The sequence below is a fragment of the Zonotrichia albicollis genome, chromosome 5, assembly GCF_047830755.1.
Source record: "Zonotrichia albicollis isolate bZonAlb1 chromosome 5, bZonAlb1.hap1, whole genome shotgun sequence".
Lineage (NCBI taxonomy): Eukaryota > Metazoa > Chordata > Aves > Passeriformes > Passerellidae > Zonotrichia > Zonotrichia albicollis.
The window spans coordinates 54,781,331-54,795,288 of NC_133823.1; the positions used below are offsets into that span (position 1 = coordinate 54,781,331).

General features: G+C 34.4%; 1 protein-coding gene across 2 annotated transcripts in view; it reads right to left on the reverse strand.

Moving 5' to 3' along the window:
* The window catches only part of RAB28 (RAB28, member RAS oncogene family), a 63,143-nt gene that overhangs the window by 47,108 nt on the left and 2,077 nt on the right, over window positions 1–13,958 (reverse strand). For both annotated transcript variants that reach the window (XM_005485024.4, XM_005485025.4), the window contains exons 2-3: window positions 8,441–8,537; window positions 3,206–3,294 (exon numbers count right to left, since the gene is read on the reverse strand). In XM_005485024.4, coding sequence (XP_005485081.2) covers window positions 3,206–3,294; window positions 8,441–8,537 — 186 coding nt within the window. The remainder of the gene's footprint in view (window positions 1–3,205; window positions 3,295–8,440; window positions 8,538–13,958) is intronic.

Sequence of the window (13,958 nt, forward strand, 5' to 3'; positions counted from 1 at the left end):
CATAATTACACTCTAGTAAGAGACATTTTGTCTATGTTAGTGCACATGTGAGTGCTTTTTGTTTAGGAATTACAGAGCATTTTCAAAAATAGGTCACTGGAAACTGAAAATATTGCAGAAATTATTTGCTGCTCCCTGGAGAAAATAGAGTCTGCAGTACTCCTATTAACAAGCCAATTTATGATGTAGCATATGCCAGCTCTTAATGACAATTTAAACTAGATATGTGGGTAGGGGCAGCAATTACAGGTAAGTATGGGAGTGCTTCTGAAAGATTTACCATGCAAACAGCAGCAGCCTTATTTCAAAACTGAAGTGTTAGTATGGATGTGTTGTAACCAGGCAATATATTTGTAGTGATAATCAAAATTTAAGACATGCCAAGTTTATGTCAAGATCTGGCACAATAAAAGGAAGCTAGAGAAAACAATAATTAAAAATATATGTTTTCTTCGTCATTTATCCTCAGCTACCCTCGTCCTATGACTGACTTTTGCATCAAGGAACTTTCAAATATTCATTAATATTATAAAATAAGTCAGGCCAAAATTCTAGAGTATTTTTTCTAGTCACAGAATATTAATTTAGTAAAGAGGAAAGTAATTGTTGCAGAAACGTGCAGATGAAAACAGAGTTTTTTGCAAATGAAAGCAGCTTACAGTCCACACAAACTTAACCACTCCTGTCTTTGCTGATCCTGAGGACATGGTCACTCAAATACATGTGATTAAGTGATTAAATTGCCATAATTGAATTATTTACTCTCTATCAGTACAGCTGTGGCAACCGACTAGAGACTTGTAGAGACTCTACAACCTCTCTGGTCAACTTGTGCCAGTTCTCAGTCATCCCCACAGCAGAAAATGTGTTTCCTGATGCTCACAAGGAATCCCCTGTGTCAGTTTGTGCCTATTGCTCTGGTTCTCTACACAAAAGAGCCTGCTTCTTTCTTCTTTGCATCCTTCCTGCATGGTGGATATATATTGATTAGCCTTCTATTCTCCAGGCTGAACAGTCACAGCTCTCTCAGCCTTTCCTCACAGGACAGATGCTCCAGACCATTAATCACCTTTGTGGCCCTTCACTGCACACTCTCCAGTTGATTCCCAGCTGCATAAGATTGTTCTGTACCAGGTGCAGGACTTGGCATCTGTCATCAGCTGAACCTCCCAAGGTTTCTGTTGGTCCACTCCTTCAGCTGGTCATGGTTTCTCTCAGTAGCAGCCCTACACTCCAGCATAGCGACCATTCCTCCCCAAATTGGTGCCATTCATAAACTTACAATGTTTTGCTCCATTGATAAAAGAATCAGTAAAAGAAACAAGCCCAGTACCAACCCTTAAGAAATAAAACTTATCATCAGGCATCAGTATGACACTGAGCTACAGACCTTTAAATCCAGCTGTCCATTCAGATTTTCAGTAAATTTATTGTAATATTGTAATAATATTATGGGAGATTATGTCAAAGGCCCTGCTGAAGCAAAGATAAATTACATCCACTGCTCTCCTCTCCACACAGCTAACCACCTAACCACAGACAACAATCAAGCTGGCTGTGCACATTTTACCTTTACAAACTCCATGCTACCTCTTCGCAGTTACTTTCTTGCTGTTTTGTTGCCCATTCACAGGAATTTTTTTATCCATATTTAAAAGGATTTACCCTTACAAATACTCCTACTTGTTCTTCTTTGCTTTTCCTATTTTTCTTATAAAAAGGTACAGATGTTCAACATTAAATAAGCTTATGCCTAGAAATAAGCTGAAAGCAGTGCTTTTTCAAACTATTCATTGTCATTTCATGAATAGGTGAAAATAGAGACAATTTTATGCATCTTTAACAGGCATTGTTATAAAGCTAACAGAAAAGTGTGTTAGAACTCAACTTTGATGATAAGAAGCCTCTTACAGACATTGGCAATACACGCCAACATTGGGAGAGAAAAATCACCAGTCCATTAAAAAAAATTGGGTTAAAATGAGGACTGGAGGAAGATTAAAGACAAAGAGATTGGACATAGGGTTTTTTTGTTAATGTGTTCTGAATAATAAAAAAAAATCAAACTTTAGTCTTATTGATATCAACTGCTTATGCACTTTTGGGCACTGGCATTAACTCTTTGACCTGCTATTTTTGGTAAGAACCTCCTAAGTTTATCACTAAATTCAATACAGACAAAGCTAATAGCTTTTATTTCCTTCATTAAATTTACTTTGGACATATGGCAACAATTTGTGATTAATCAAATTCCCTCTGTCAAGGAAGCCACTTTCTCCTATTGCTTGCTAGATCTGTAACAGGTTAGCAAATCGTGTTTTATTAAAAAAAATAACATGCTATAAACAGATGCAACAGCGAAAAATATTGACATTGTTTTGAAAATGACAAAACATCACACTGACAAGTTTCTCTTTATCCAATTCACTAATAAATCCCAATCTCTTTCATTAGCCATTCCTGTGTTGTATAACATTATCAAATAGCACATTATATGACTATTGGTCTCATTACAAACTCCAAATTAAGGAACAAAACACATATTAGGATCACTCACGCTAAGAAGTTTGGCATTTATAACACATACTCCTAAATCATCTCATGACTCAAGATGCAGTTATAATACTGAACTCTTAATCCTACCATCCACTTAAAGTTGCTTAGTTAACCTGAAGACAAAGTTAATTTTCATTGGACAGGAGTTCTGCAAAAATATTTAGCTGGTTGTCTCCTTTTGTTTGCCCCCTTATAACCTCAGTTGTATGTATGAGTTTAATGGTGTAGGATTGCTCTTAATTTCCTCCTTCTACCTTTTCCCCCCAGGAGGCAGCTGTTCTGAAAGCAGCCACTCTATCTACCATGTGGATAACCAAATAGCCTTTACTATTTATTGTGATTGCTTTCCTTAACTCAAGACACAAAGCCTGGAAACAACCATCTGTTCTTGGGAGTTATTCAGTTCTATAAATGCACACACTTGCTTTGCTTTTTATGTCAGCTCTAAAAAATTCGCTACACACCAAAATTAAAGTAGCATATTAATATCAATTAAGTTTAGATTGAACAGACGTTCAACATTTTTGAGATTCATGAATCAGTCAACTAAAAGCTAAATATAATGTATGTATGCATAATTTTACAAACAAAGTTTCAATTAATTTTATATCATTGCTATAAGATATAATTATCAGCATTTATACTGTACCTGAGCTCCATAAATATATTTATCCAGCATTTTGCCTCCTATTGTTTGTCCTCCTACATCCCACACTTGAAGAGTAACATTCACATTTCCTGGAAAAAAAATTATACAGATATTGTGTAACTTGGACAATTTAGACACAAATATATTCAACAGCAATAGCTTTTAACAAGTATACAAGAAACAGGAACTAAATTTTGAAACAAAAATAATTGTATCATCTGGGAAAAAAGTCATTTGTGTCCAGCTAAGTCATTAAGATACAATAAACTATAGCTAGCTATTAACATATCTAATAGTGACATAAAATAATTGGAATTGCATAAAGTATAACACTCCTGAATAGAAATTATATAACATATTCCACTGACAAAACATGTAAAAATGCACAAAGAACGTTCTGTAGTGGGGTACTTGGAACTGAAAGGTAACACAATTAATGCCAACTTATCCACATTATTTCATACTGTGTGTTCCTTCCTCATCCCCTCTCCAAATCTTCCTTACAGATCAAGAAGTGAGGTGGTAGTGATGCTGATAGTAGTATACAGTTACAGAATTGTATAGTTGACAGAGTACAAAAATGGAAATGCTGACATCCATCTAAGCTGAGGATGCAAACTATGATTAATTCCTCCACTCTTCACCTCAAGGCATGAACCTAAATTGTACATGATTTACATAGTCTCATCTTCAAAGAATCTACACCAAGAATAGACCCTCCTTTCTACTCTAAACCATTTTTAAGCTATGTTGAAATTGTTAATGGGTTTTTAAAAACAAAACCAGCAAAAAATCATGTAGAATATTTAACATCCTACAAATCATACATATTCTCCAAGACAACTCAGCAACTCACAGATCAAAAATATACATAGAAAGGTATGGCACCATATACATACAAACATATTAAAGTATACTTTCTCACATTTTGCATGGTAAAAATTGTTTTCAGAACTGTACTGATTACCTGCAGCACCAAACTCTAACAGAGTAAGGACTTACAAACTTTTTTCTAACCCACACACAACTCACATGACACTTATATGTTAATACAAATTCTACATACTCACAAATAATCACAACTGCCTATTAATTTTACTCCTAGATTTTAAAAAATGCAACAAATTTCACATCACAACAATTACAAATCAAGTGAAAATAAACACATTACATTGGCTTGCTAAGATATATTCTTTAGTCAATTATTTTATGTAGTTGACAATCTGATTTTACCCCACATGATCCATTCAGCTGTAAATTTGTAACTGACACGCTGGCATTGGTTACACAAGGGAATGTGCTCCATGGAAATGTATCACTGTACTAGGTGAAAATAACAGCAAATTATAACTATATAGCTGAATATATGCTACCAGTGACATTACAGGTACCACATTATATTTTTATTATGCAACCTTGCTTTAATCTGGTTAAAAGAGCAGATTCCCAAAACTACTACCTTGAGATGAATGTGAAACAGTACTATTAGGCTACTCTGAGTTTTATCTAATACCAAGAAAAAATCTGCATGGAGCTTAGAAAACACATCATAAACACCCCAATTCAATCAAGGCAACCTTTTATAATCAACAAAAAGCTTATTTGTTTTGATAATTCATATACTATGTATTAATTAATTAATTATTTTAAAAGCCTAGAATAGAAATGATCGCAAACAATGCAGGAAAGCCTTCCATAAACCAGTGCATCCTCAGTCTGAAAAGACTACACATCCTCAGTGGGTAAACAAACTATGCAGGCTCAAAGGCTCACCACGCTGCAATATTCTACCCCTATGTATTCTGCTGGAAAGTCACTGTGTTATTCATGACATCTATTTTGGAAAAAAAAACCCTTTATGCATATTATCACTTTCAAAATCAGTAATTTTCAGATGCCTAATTTTGTGTTCAAGTACTCTAAAAAGTTTCAACTTGATTTTCCTCCTAAGGAAAATTATGCACAGCATTCTGGCCCCAGTATCTGGATAACTGCATGGAATAACCTTAAAAATTGTAGTGCAGTAAGTTACATTAAATAGTCTGTGACTGTCAATTAAAAAAGTCTCCTATTACAAATTATTTACTCTGTTTCATTAACAACAGAAAATAGAAACAGGGAAAAAAAAGACTGGAATGCTCATTTAAGGTGAACTTCTTAATTAGGACCTCACTAACTATGAAATTCATACTGATCATCTCCTGTACAATATGCAGCATTTTCCCTTTGTTCCAAATAGGTTCTGTAATATTTGCTTTGTGCTCTGATTGATTCTGGGGAAGAAAGAAGGATGTTAGGATTATTCTGACAAAAGGAAAAACTGCAGGCAATTTACCTAGCAAGTATTTAATTAAAAACTGAGATAGTAGCACACAAAGTTCTCTGCGAAAAGTTTGAAATCTTGTATTTTTTCAATTTAACAGGAACATAAAAACTAGAGACTTACAACAAAACAAAAAGAAACCATGCATAATGAGACAGTTCTTGGAAACATTCTCAACTCTCCAATAAAATAACAGGAGAATACTGTCAAAATAACACGTAACACACTATTAAGGGACAAAAAATCCCCAGCACTTCTTTTCTTTGCATTGTGTGTAGAAAACACACACAATGCAAAGCTGAAACACGTGGGTAGCACAGTGCAGGTGTACAGACTGCTCCTGGCATGGAGTGAAGCCACTGGGCTGCAGCAGCAGTGACCCTGCAGGAGGACCCTTGGTGCACTGGTTAACCTTACCTGCAGCACTGCACAGTCAAGACACAGGTCTGAACACTTTTTACACCAACAACTTTAAAAAAATCCTTCTAACAAGAGAATCCTCTTTACTGAGCTGCACCCACAACCTCCCAAAAAGTATACAACTACAGCTCTTAGGAGTCTCTATCAGCAGACCCTCTGAGTAACAGATACACTATTTAAGCACTAAAACCTACACCACAGCTGCATCCAAACTATACAAGATTCTGCATCAATAAATATAATGAAACTGATTAGCACTTTAAAAAAAAGTATTTTGAACAAACTGCAGGTAGTGAATTTCACATGTTGAATACTAGACACATGTTGTGCAACACTGAAAACATTCAAAATTTATCAAAATACTTCTGATTTGTATTAAACTGTACTGTTTTACCATGCAAAATATTTACTATATTCACTGCAAAACTGCATTAGTTACTAAAACAATTGGAGACAAATGCCTTTTTTATCTTAAAAAAAATTTAAAAGAAAACAAAAAAAATCCAGAAAAACAGTACTTTATTTTGTAAGTTATAATATATTTCAATGAAGCCCAATGCAAACTTCTTTGTAATTCTAGAAATCTGTAATTTTAATTTCTGGAATCTTTGCTTACATTGAAGAAGAAAAAAAAACCAACTACTGAACCATAGTTGTTCATCAATTCTCTTACTGAACAAGAGAAATAGAGTCCTTTTTCCTACTGATACACATAATTTCTGTGCAGCGGTCTCAATTAACCTGTCAAGTAAACAAGCATAGAGTAAACTCTGCAAACCCAGAAATAATCTAGAAATTAGAAAAATCCACTTACTAAAGTAATGCTTCCCATTCCAGCATTTAGAAATGAAACCTCCCTCCCTCTTACTCCCTACAACTAATCCAGTTTACCTATGAAACAGAGAGCCATATACATCTAAATACATATATAGGTATAGGCAAAACCAGAGTGACAACCTACAGAAAAATGTTTCTTCCTGAATATGAATGCAAATGCTACTGTTTTGAGGAAAAGAGATGTACAGACTTTTTGGAGCTATTTTTACAGGCATTCTGATTTTATTACAAAATAAACTATGAATGAATGAAATTCACACACAATATAAACTATGAACGAAAATGAATGAAGCAACAGTTGATAATTTTCCAACTTTTCTACTCAACAAGGATATTTAGAATCCCAGCAACGTACTAATAGTTTCTGTATGCTTCACAGCTGGAATAAAAACTTGCAAAATACAAGTTCTCAGCATGCACACTGCATGATTTGTGTACACATTCCACTTGCAAGTACTGCTGTTAAGCATTATACACACTGGTATTTTTAGAGGCATGAGCAAGACAATAAAAAATTATTCTGTTGATTTTATGAAGAAATAAGCACTGGGATTTGGTACTTTATCATTAACCAGATACTAAAAAAGTTCAGCAAAATGGCCAAACCAAAATAGTGAACACAGGGGTAGTCTGAAAAGATTATTCTGTTTCACTTAAGAAAATATATAAACACAATCAAGAAATTATTTGCAATATCATTTTTTTAAAAATAAGTTCAAGAACTGTATACACTTTCTTATAACTTCAGTTTACAGATAAAATGCTTACTTTCTGGGTTTCTTTCCCTCCTCATCCTCCACAGGAGAAGACAGAACTACAGAACTTGCATCAACTTTATCAAATCTCTCTACAGCTCTTAATAATAACACTAACCTTTTCTAACTTCTGATTTCTGAATCTAGAAGCAAATGTTTTTAATTAAATACTTGCATACTTAGAATATGAGCACACACAAATCAGTGAAAAGATGTATTTTAAACCCCAATTGTCCAGAGACAAACTTAACCAGCACTTATTCTTTTTTAATTATTTCTTTGCATTTTCCATGCAGTGTGCTGCAACTGGCATCTAAATAGTTTCTTTGCTTTCATGAAGTGAAACATCTTGAATGCTCAAACTGTATTTTTATGAGTGCCGAGGGACCCTAAATTTTAGTGGTCTATTAAATGCCAGCAATTTCATGCTGCCTTGCATAAAACAGCATTCACATATTAGAGCACTGTGAGTCCATAGCTGCATTATGCATCTCCCACACAACTCAAATATAAGCTGTGTATTTCATTTAAAAATATATATATTTCTTTCAAAACACATACACTTTTTCAATTAATATCTTTAAAGTTCCATTTCATTGTTGTATGTTACACTACCCACATGGAAAGTGAGTGCACTTAAGCAGGGATTATAAAATTCATCAATATAGATAACACTCCTTTTATTTGAATTCAGTGTTTTACTTAGAGATGTAAGTTGCAAATGCATAACTCTATGACACCTGGCAGGAAAGTATGAACAAAATATTCTCCAAACAACCTAATTTACTTTGCCATAAAAATCACTGCACTAAGCTTATTTAGTACACATTACTCTGAAGAATCTGTTTCTGCAAGTCCTGCTGCCACCCAGCCTTTCAGAATTAGTTTTTATTCTCTTACCTGGCAATAATATCCTTTTCAAGAAGAAGTCCAGTCCTAAGGTTTGTTTGTATTGTTTTCCAAATGTTTCTTGAGCAAAACGGGTAGCTAAGGATGTCTAAAACAGAACAGTATCAAATTAAGTCGTCATTTTTAACAGCAACAAACTTTATGTTAACCCAAAAGTATGAAATACAGTTAAGCACTTTTTAAATCAATGAATGCTAACAGTGTTCATGGATTTGGATTGACAAGCACTCCAGTCAGCTTCAACATAATAACAGGAGGTGGCAAAGGCTACTAATTTATGCAAAAAGAAGCAAGGTGCGTATTTGCATTGATTTCAAAAAAACTCTAATAGTTCTATTACAAAATACTGTGCAGATTTGAAGGAGGCATCATTAGTATGCTCAAACAGACATAAATCTAGGCAACACCATGTGTACCTGAAGATCTCAGTATTTTTAAAAAGCGTTCATTTCAAAAACAAGGGTTCTCCCTGGTAAGGAACACCATGATCCCAGACCAATTTTCTGGGAGAGAATAGAGACCTGAACAGTGCAGAATCCCACAGAGGGCTCCTGAGTGTGGCCAGATTTCTGCCACTGATCAGTTTTGGGATCAGGCATTACAGGAACTCTTAAATGGGAACAATCCTTTCGTGCACACAGAAAAAGAAGGTAAATACATATTAAGAATGCACATTTATAGATTTATTCCTTTCAGCAGAAATTTGAAAATTTATTTCTTCAATTGGTATTCTGTGGATTTATGAAAGCAAACCAAGACACTGTTAACCTAATAATAATAATAATTTTAGTGTATATGGCTGAAATGATACACAACTAACCTGGGCAAACTACTGAAGCAAGGCACTTACATTCTATCGGTAGCAATTTAGTGTCTCCATTCAAGACAAAAAAAGAAAAAAAAAAGAGGTGGGGGTAGAAAAGGAAAAAAATATACAAAGAAAGCCCACAAAAAAAGTAAAGGAGAAAATAGTGGTACAATCATAAATAATTCAGAAGATTGCATTGTGGAAAAAAATTACTAAATATTAAAAATTATAAAACACAAGAAACATCAAATTAGTGTACACTTAAAAATCTTTTGTTGGCATGACATTTGTAAACAAATATACAAATTAACTACAGAAAAAAATAATCTAAATATTTCTTTACCTATATAAAGAAGAAAAAATACTACGAGGCTCACAAAACCTTTACACTGTCTAAGAAAACTCAAAACAGGCCAAAAGGGTTTTTTCTTGCCAGTTTTCCATTTATCAAGCCATGAAGAGATAAGTCATACCAATTGTTATCAGAATTGCTGTTAGGAGCACATTTAATCAAAAATGCAATAGCAAAATAATGCAAATAGTTCTGAAATATGAGAATAGGCAAGGTCCTTGAATAGAAGGTTATAACAAAGATCTAAATTAGGCTAATGCCAAATGTACACAGAAAAAAACCCACCTTTTTTAGCATCAAAACATGATCACCAGAGCTCCAGCATTAACACTCTATTATGAATTGGCAAATATTTATTCAACTATTAGATTTCCTTTTAAATAAATAAAACAAGATTTACTGTTTTCATGTTTCTGTATCATATGTATATTCCTATCACTGGCATATATACAATGAATGATATTTTCATATCAGAAGACATGTTTAGGAAACAATTCCATAAGTCAGTGTTAGCCTAATGCAAACTTTTCCATTTACTTCACTGAACTCAAGAGGATTACAAATAAAAAAATAAATGGGGAAAAAAGCAAGTAAACTAGAAATAGTATGAGTACACTTATATATTTATATCCCTGTGGCAAGGGGGAAGACCACAGAGAACGAATCGTGAGAAGATTCTTCTGCCTTCAGCTATGTGACAGTAATACTAACAACACACACAAAATTAAATTCAATACAGATTCAGACCACAGTACTGAAAGAGTCAGTAGAACTGATTCATTTAATCTCAACAGTTAGCATGTCAAGATTACAATGACATCTTTAATTTATTATGACTTTAAAGATGTAGATGAGAATAAGACAACTGCATGAATACACTATTTAGTCCTCTTGTAATTTTCCTTTTTGGAAAAGTAACTAGTGCCTAGAGTACAGATTCAAGTAGCATCTGACTATATCACAGTATTCTATATTCTCCAACACACTAATTAAGATCCTCATTAACTAAGCAACCACTCCCTTCTTATTTTAAAGGCTCAGTAAATATTAGCTCATCATTCTTTGACATTCAATAATCCCTGAGGACTTCTAGGGCTGTTAGTAACAAGAAATGACACATAGTCATTAACAGCTGACCTATAAGAGTAGCAAGTAATCAACAGCATGGCAAAGTCCTCTGAAACAGTTTTTCTCCACTGTGCTCTTGAATGCAAAGGAATTTATAGCACAAAATCATTGACTAACTCCTTCTTAAATTTTTTCCTAATAAATGTTAGAGCTCAAGGTGTTGAATTACCAGTCTAGGGTCCTCTATTTTTTCACAAAACAAGCATTTATCCACAAAATGCTAAGAGCAACAGTTCAAACTTCTTTACAACAATAAACAAAGAAGTTATGTCAATGCATATGCAAGTGCCTCTACAATGCAAATACTCCCTTCAAATCCCAGAAGTGTTCCCTGCCATGCTTGCCAGAAAAGATTTTGCTCAACTGTTTCACCTGAGGACATGTTGAATACAATCTATATAAGAATTAATGAAAGTTAAATAATGGTTCAGTAGAACTGTAGTAGTAAAAATAAATAAGTAATCAGAGACCATTTTTTAGAAAGGTTGCATTCCATACAATTCCACCCCTTAACGTCAGGTTCAGAAAACAATACAATAGTATGAAGGCCTTTGTTCCTTTGCAGCTCTATTAAGACAAACAGGTCACCAGCTTGCATAGCAGAATTTCCAGCAAAAATTCCATCAGTTTGGAAGTTTCACACACCTGCCTTAAATACTTCAAAGTGAATGTCAACATCCTATTCTAAATATCAATACTTCATTGAAGAAGGCTGGGGTTAAAGAAGCCTTGTTAAAAACAAGAAAATGTCTTTGAGCTCTAATATACAGCAACCAAGATAGCAGTTAAAAAAAAAAAAAAGTACAGTATTCTAAGTTCAAAATACAATAGGATATTATGGAAGGCTTTTTTGAAAGAAGCAAAGATTGAATTTAACCTTACATAAAAGGCATGATAGTTCCTTGCTTCTATTTTTCAACGTGAACAATTCAGTATAAACTGAATTTGACATGCTGTTCCTGAAGACCTACATAACGAGTAAAGAGGAAAAATGCAAACAATATCTATGAAATAAACTAAAAATTAAATTGAAAGTCATATGGAACAAGCAAGGATAGCCAGCTCTGACAATGACTACTCATCAGGGCAACCAGAAACTTGTAGGGAAAACCCCACCAATGACACCTCTTTGAGTAAAGTCCTATAGAATTAAGTTATAAATTAGAAAGCAGTGCCAAAGTGTAGTATCACAGTTGTAAGAAAGAAAACTAAACCAAAAATTAAATTAGATGCAAGCACATAGCTCTGAAGCCATGAATTTCCATTCACACACAAACTTTAGCCACAAATTGAAAATCTATTTTCCAAAAACCACGTGTATCTACCCTTTCTCTCACTCCCTTCTAGAACATCAATGTCATTATCCAAGCACAGTTACACTAATTCCTCAGTCATGTCCTACCTTACTGGCAAGAATTTTAGGACAAGCAAAACTAAAACAAACACTAGGCTAAATGATTAAACGCTTTAACTACCATAAAAACACATAACTGTCCAAGCTAATGTCCTTCCATCCCACTGTCAACTACTGATGCAACTTTCTTCACTGAAAAAGAGAAAATTATCACAACTTCTTGACATTTGATGTAGGTCTATTTGATGCAGCTGGGCCAATCTGCACAGCACACTTCATTCAGTTCTCCATTTGCGAGACTCAACAGTGACAAAAATATTTTTGTCACCATCTATGAAGTTTTTGAGTCCAAGTGTAACAGGACAATTCAAAATTGGCACAATGCTTAAAAATCTGCTATCCTAAAAAATCCTTAAGTAAGCAGGACACTACTTTTTATGCCAACCTATGTTTTAGCTCCTACAACTCCCATAGCTTGAGCATTCATTATTTCATTTTCATCATCCACTGTTACCAAAAGGAAAGGTAGGATGTTTCTGCTACCATACTCTAATTCCAGCTACAACAGATAGCAAACAAACAGAACCTCAGCACACCTATTTTTCAGGACCTCCCTTCCCATTAACATCTCTGAGATTTACTTCCAGAGGCCCAAAACCTTTTTCAACATTGGCAAATCATAATATTCCATCTTAAATCAGCATCCTTGTATATTTCAGTATTAAGCCATTCTATGCACAAAAAGAGTAGAAATATCTGGATCATAACATCTTTATTTTTTTTTTTAATTCCACACTAGTAGTAATGTTGGTTTATTTTAATGGAAAATCATTTTGGCCCAGGAAGAGTGGGTTGATTTAAAACCTAGACACGTAAAGCAGCTGTGTGTATATATGTCCTTCCTATTTTCAAAATCAAAGAGCCAACTGCTATTAATAATTGCTTGATTTTTTCATCTCCCCATTGCCGCCACTTCTGATTGGTCTTTAGATTGTTTTCCTAGTTTGTCTAGTTCATTAAAATTATCCTCTATTATCTTCTGACTAACCAGTCTTGCTTCCCTCAATTTTGATTTTCCACAGTTTACCATTACCTTACATCTCTATTTTACCCTAACAGTTTTACACATTCTACTGTCTCACTTCTCTTATGCCTTCTTCCACTTTTACTCTTCTTTACTTGTGTTTGCTCCAGCAGTGCTTATTGCTACCCTTAAAAATTTAAGTATCCAGTTATCAATTCAACCACCTCAAAACAAATTAACAGACGCACATCATGCCTCCCTTGCCTCATGGATAGAGCAATTCCTAGCTAGTGTAAGTACAAACATTACCTTTAGCTTGAACTGACATTGATTTGTTTTTAAGCTGCTACCAATCCCTTCACAGAACTTGAGTCACATTGCTTCTAAGCAATGGGTGAGGAAAACAGCAAGTTACCACCTGACCCATAACAACAACTTTTTTGTTGTTCTTTTGGAAAAGAGGAGGTAAAAGACAAATGTGAACACCTCACACTAAATACAAGATACAGCATTTCAGATATATCCCATCATTTTCCACACACCTCCTGTCTCATGATCCCAGAGTGACAGGAAGAGAAAAACCAACACCTTGCACAGTAAAAGAGAGGTAAGTATGCATGTGTGTGAAGACCAGCTGTGAACCAGATGTGAGAGCCAGGCAATTTAGAGCTGAAAACACATAGACATACACAGGTTTCAACAAGTAAGCGGAACGAGTAGACAACAAAAGAGAGAAGCCTCAACAATTTAGTCTTCTGAGGTAAAAAATAGTAGTAGGTACATTTTATCCTCCCATTCCATGACCCAATTGCTTCTTTATTTTTACAAGACCCTACAATAAAT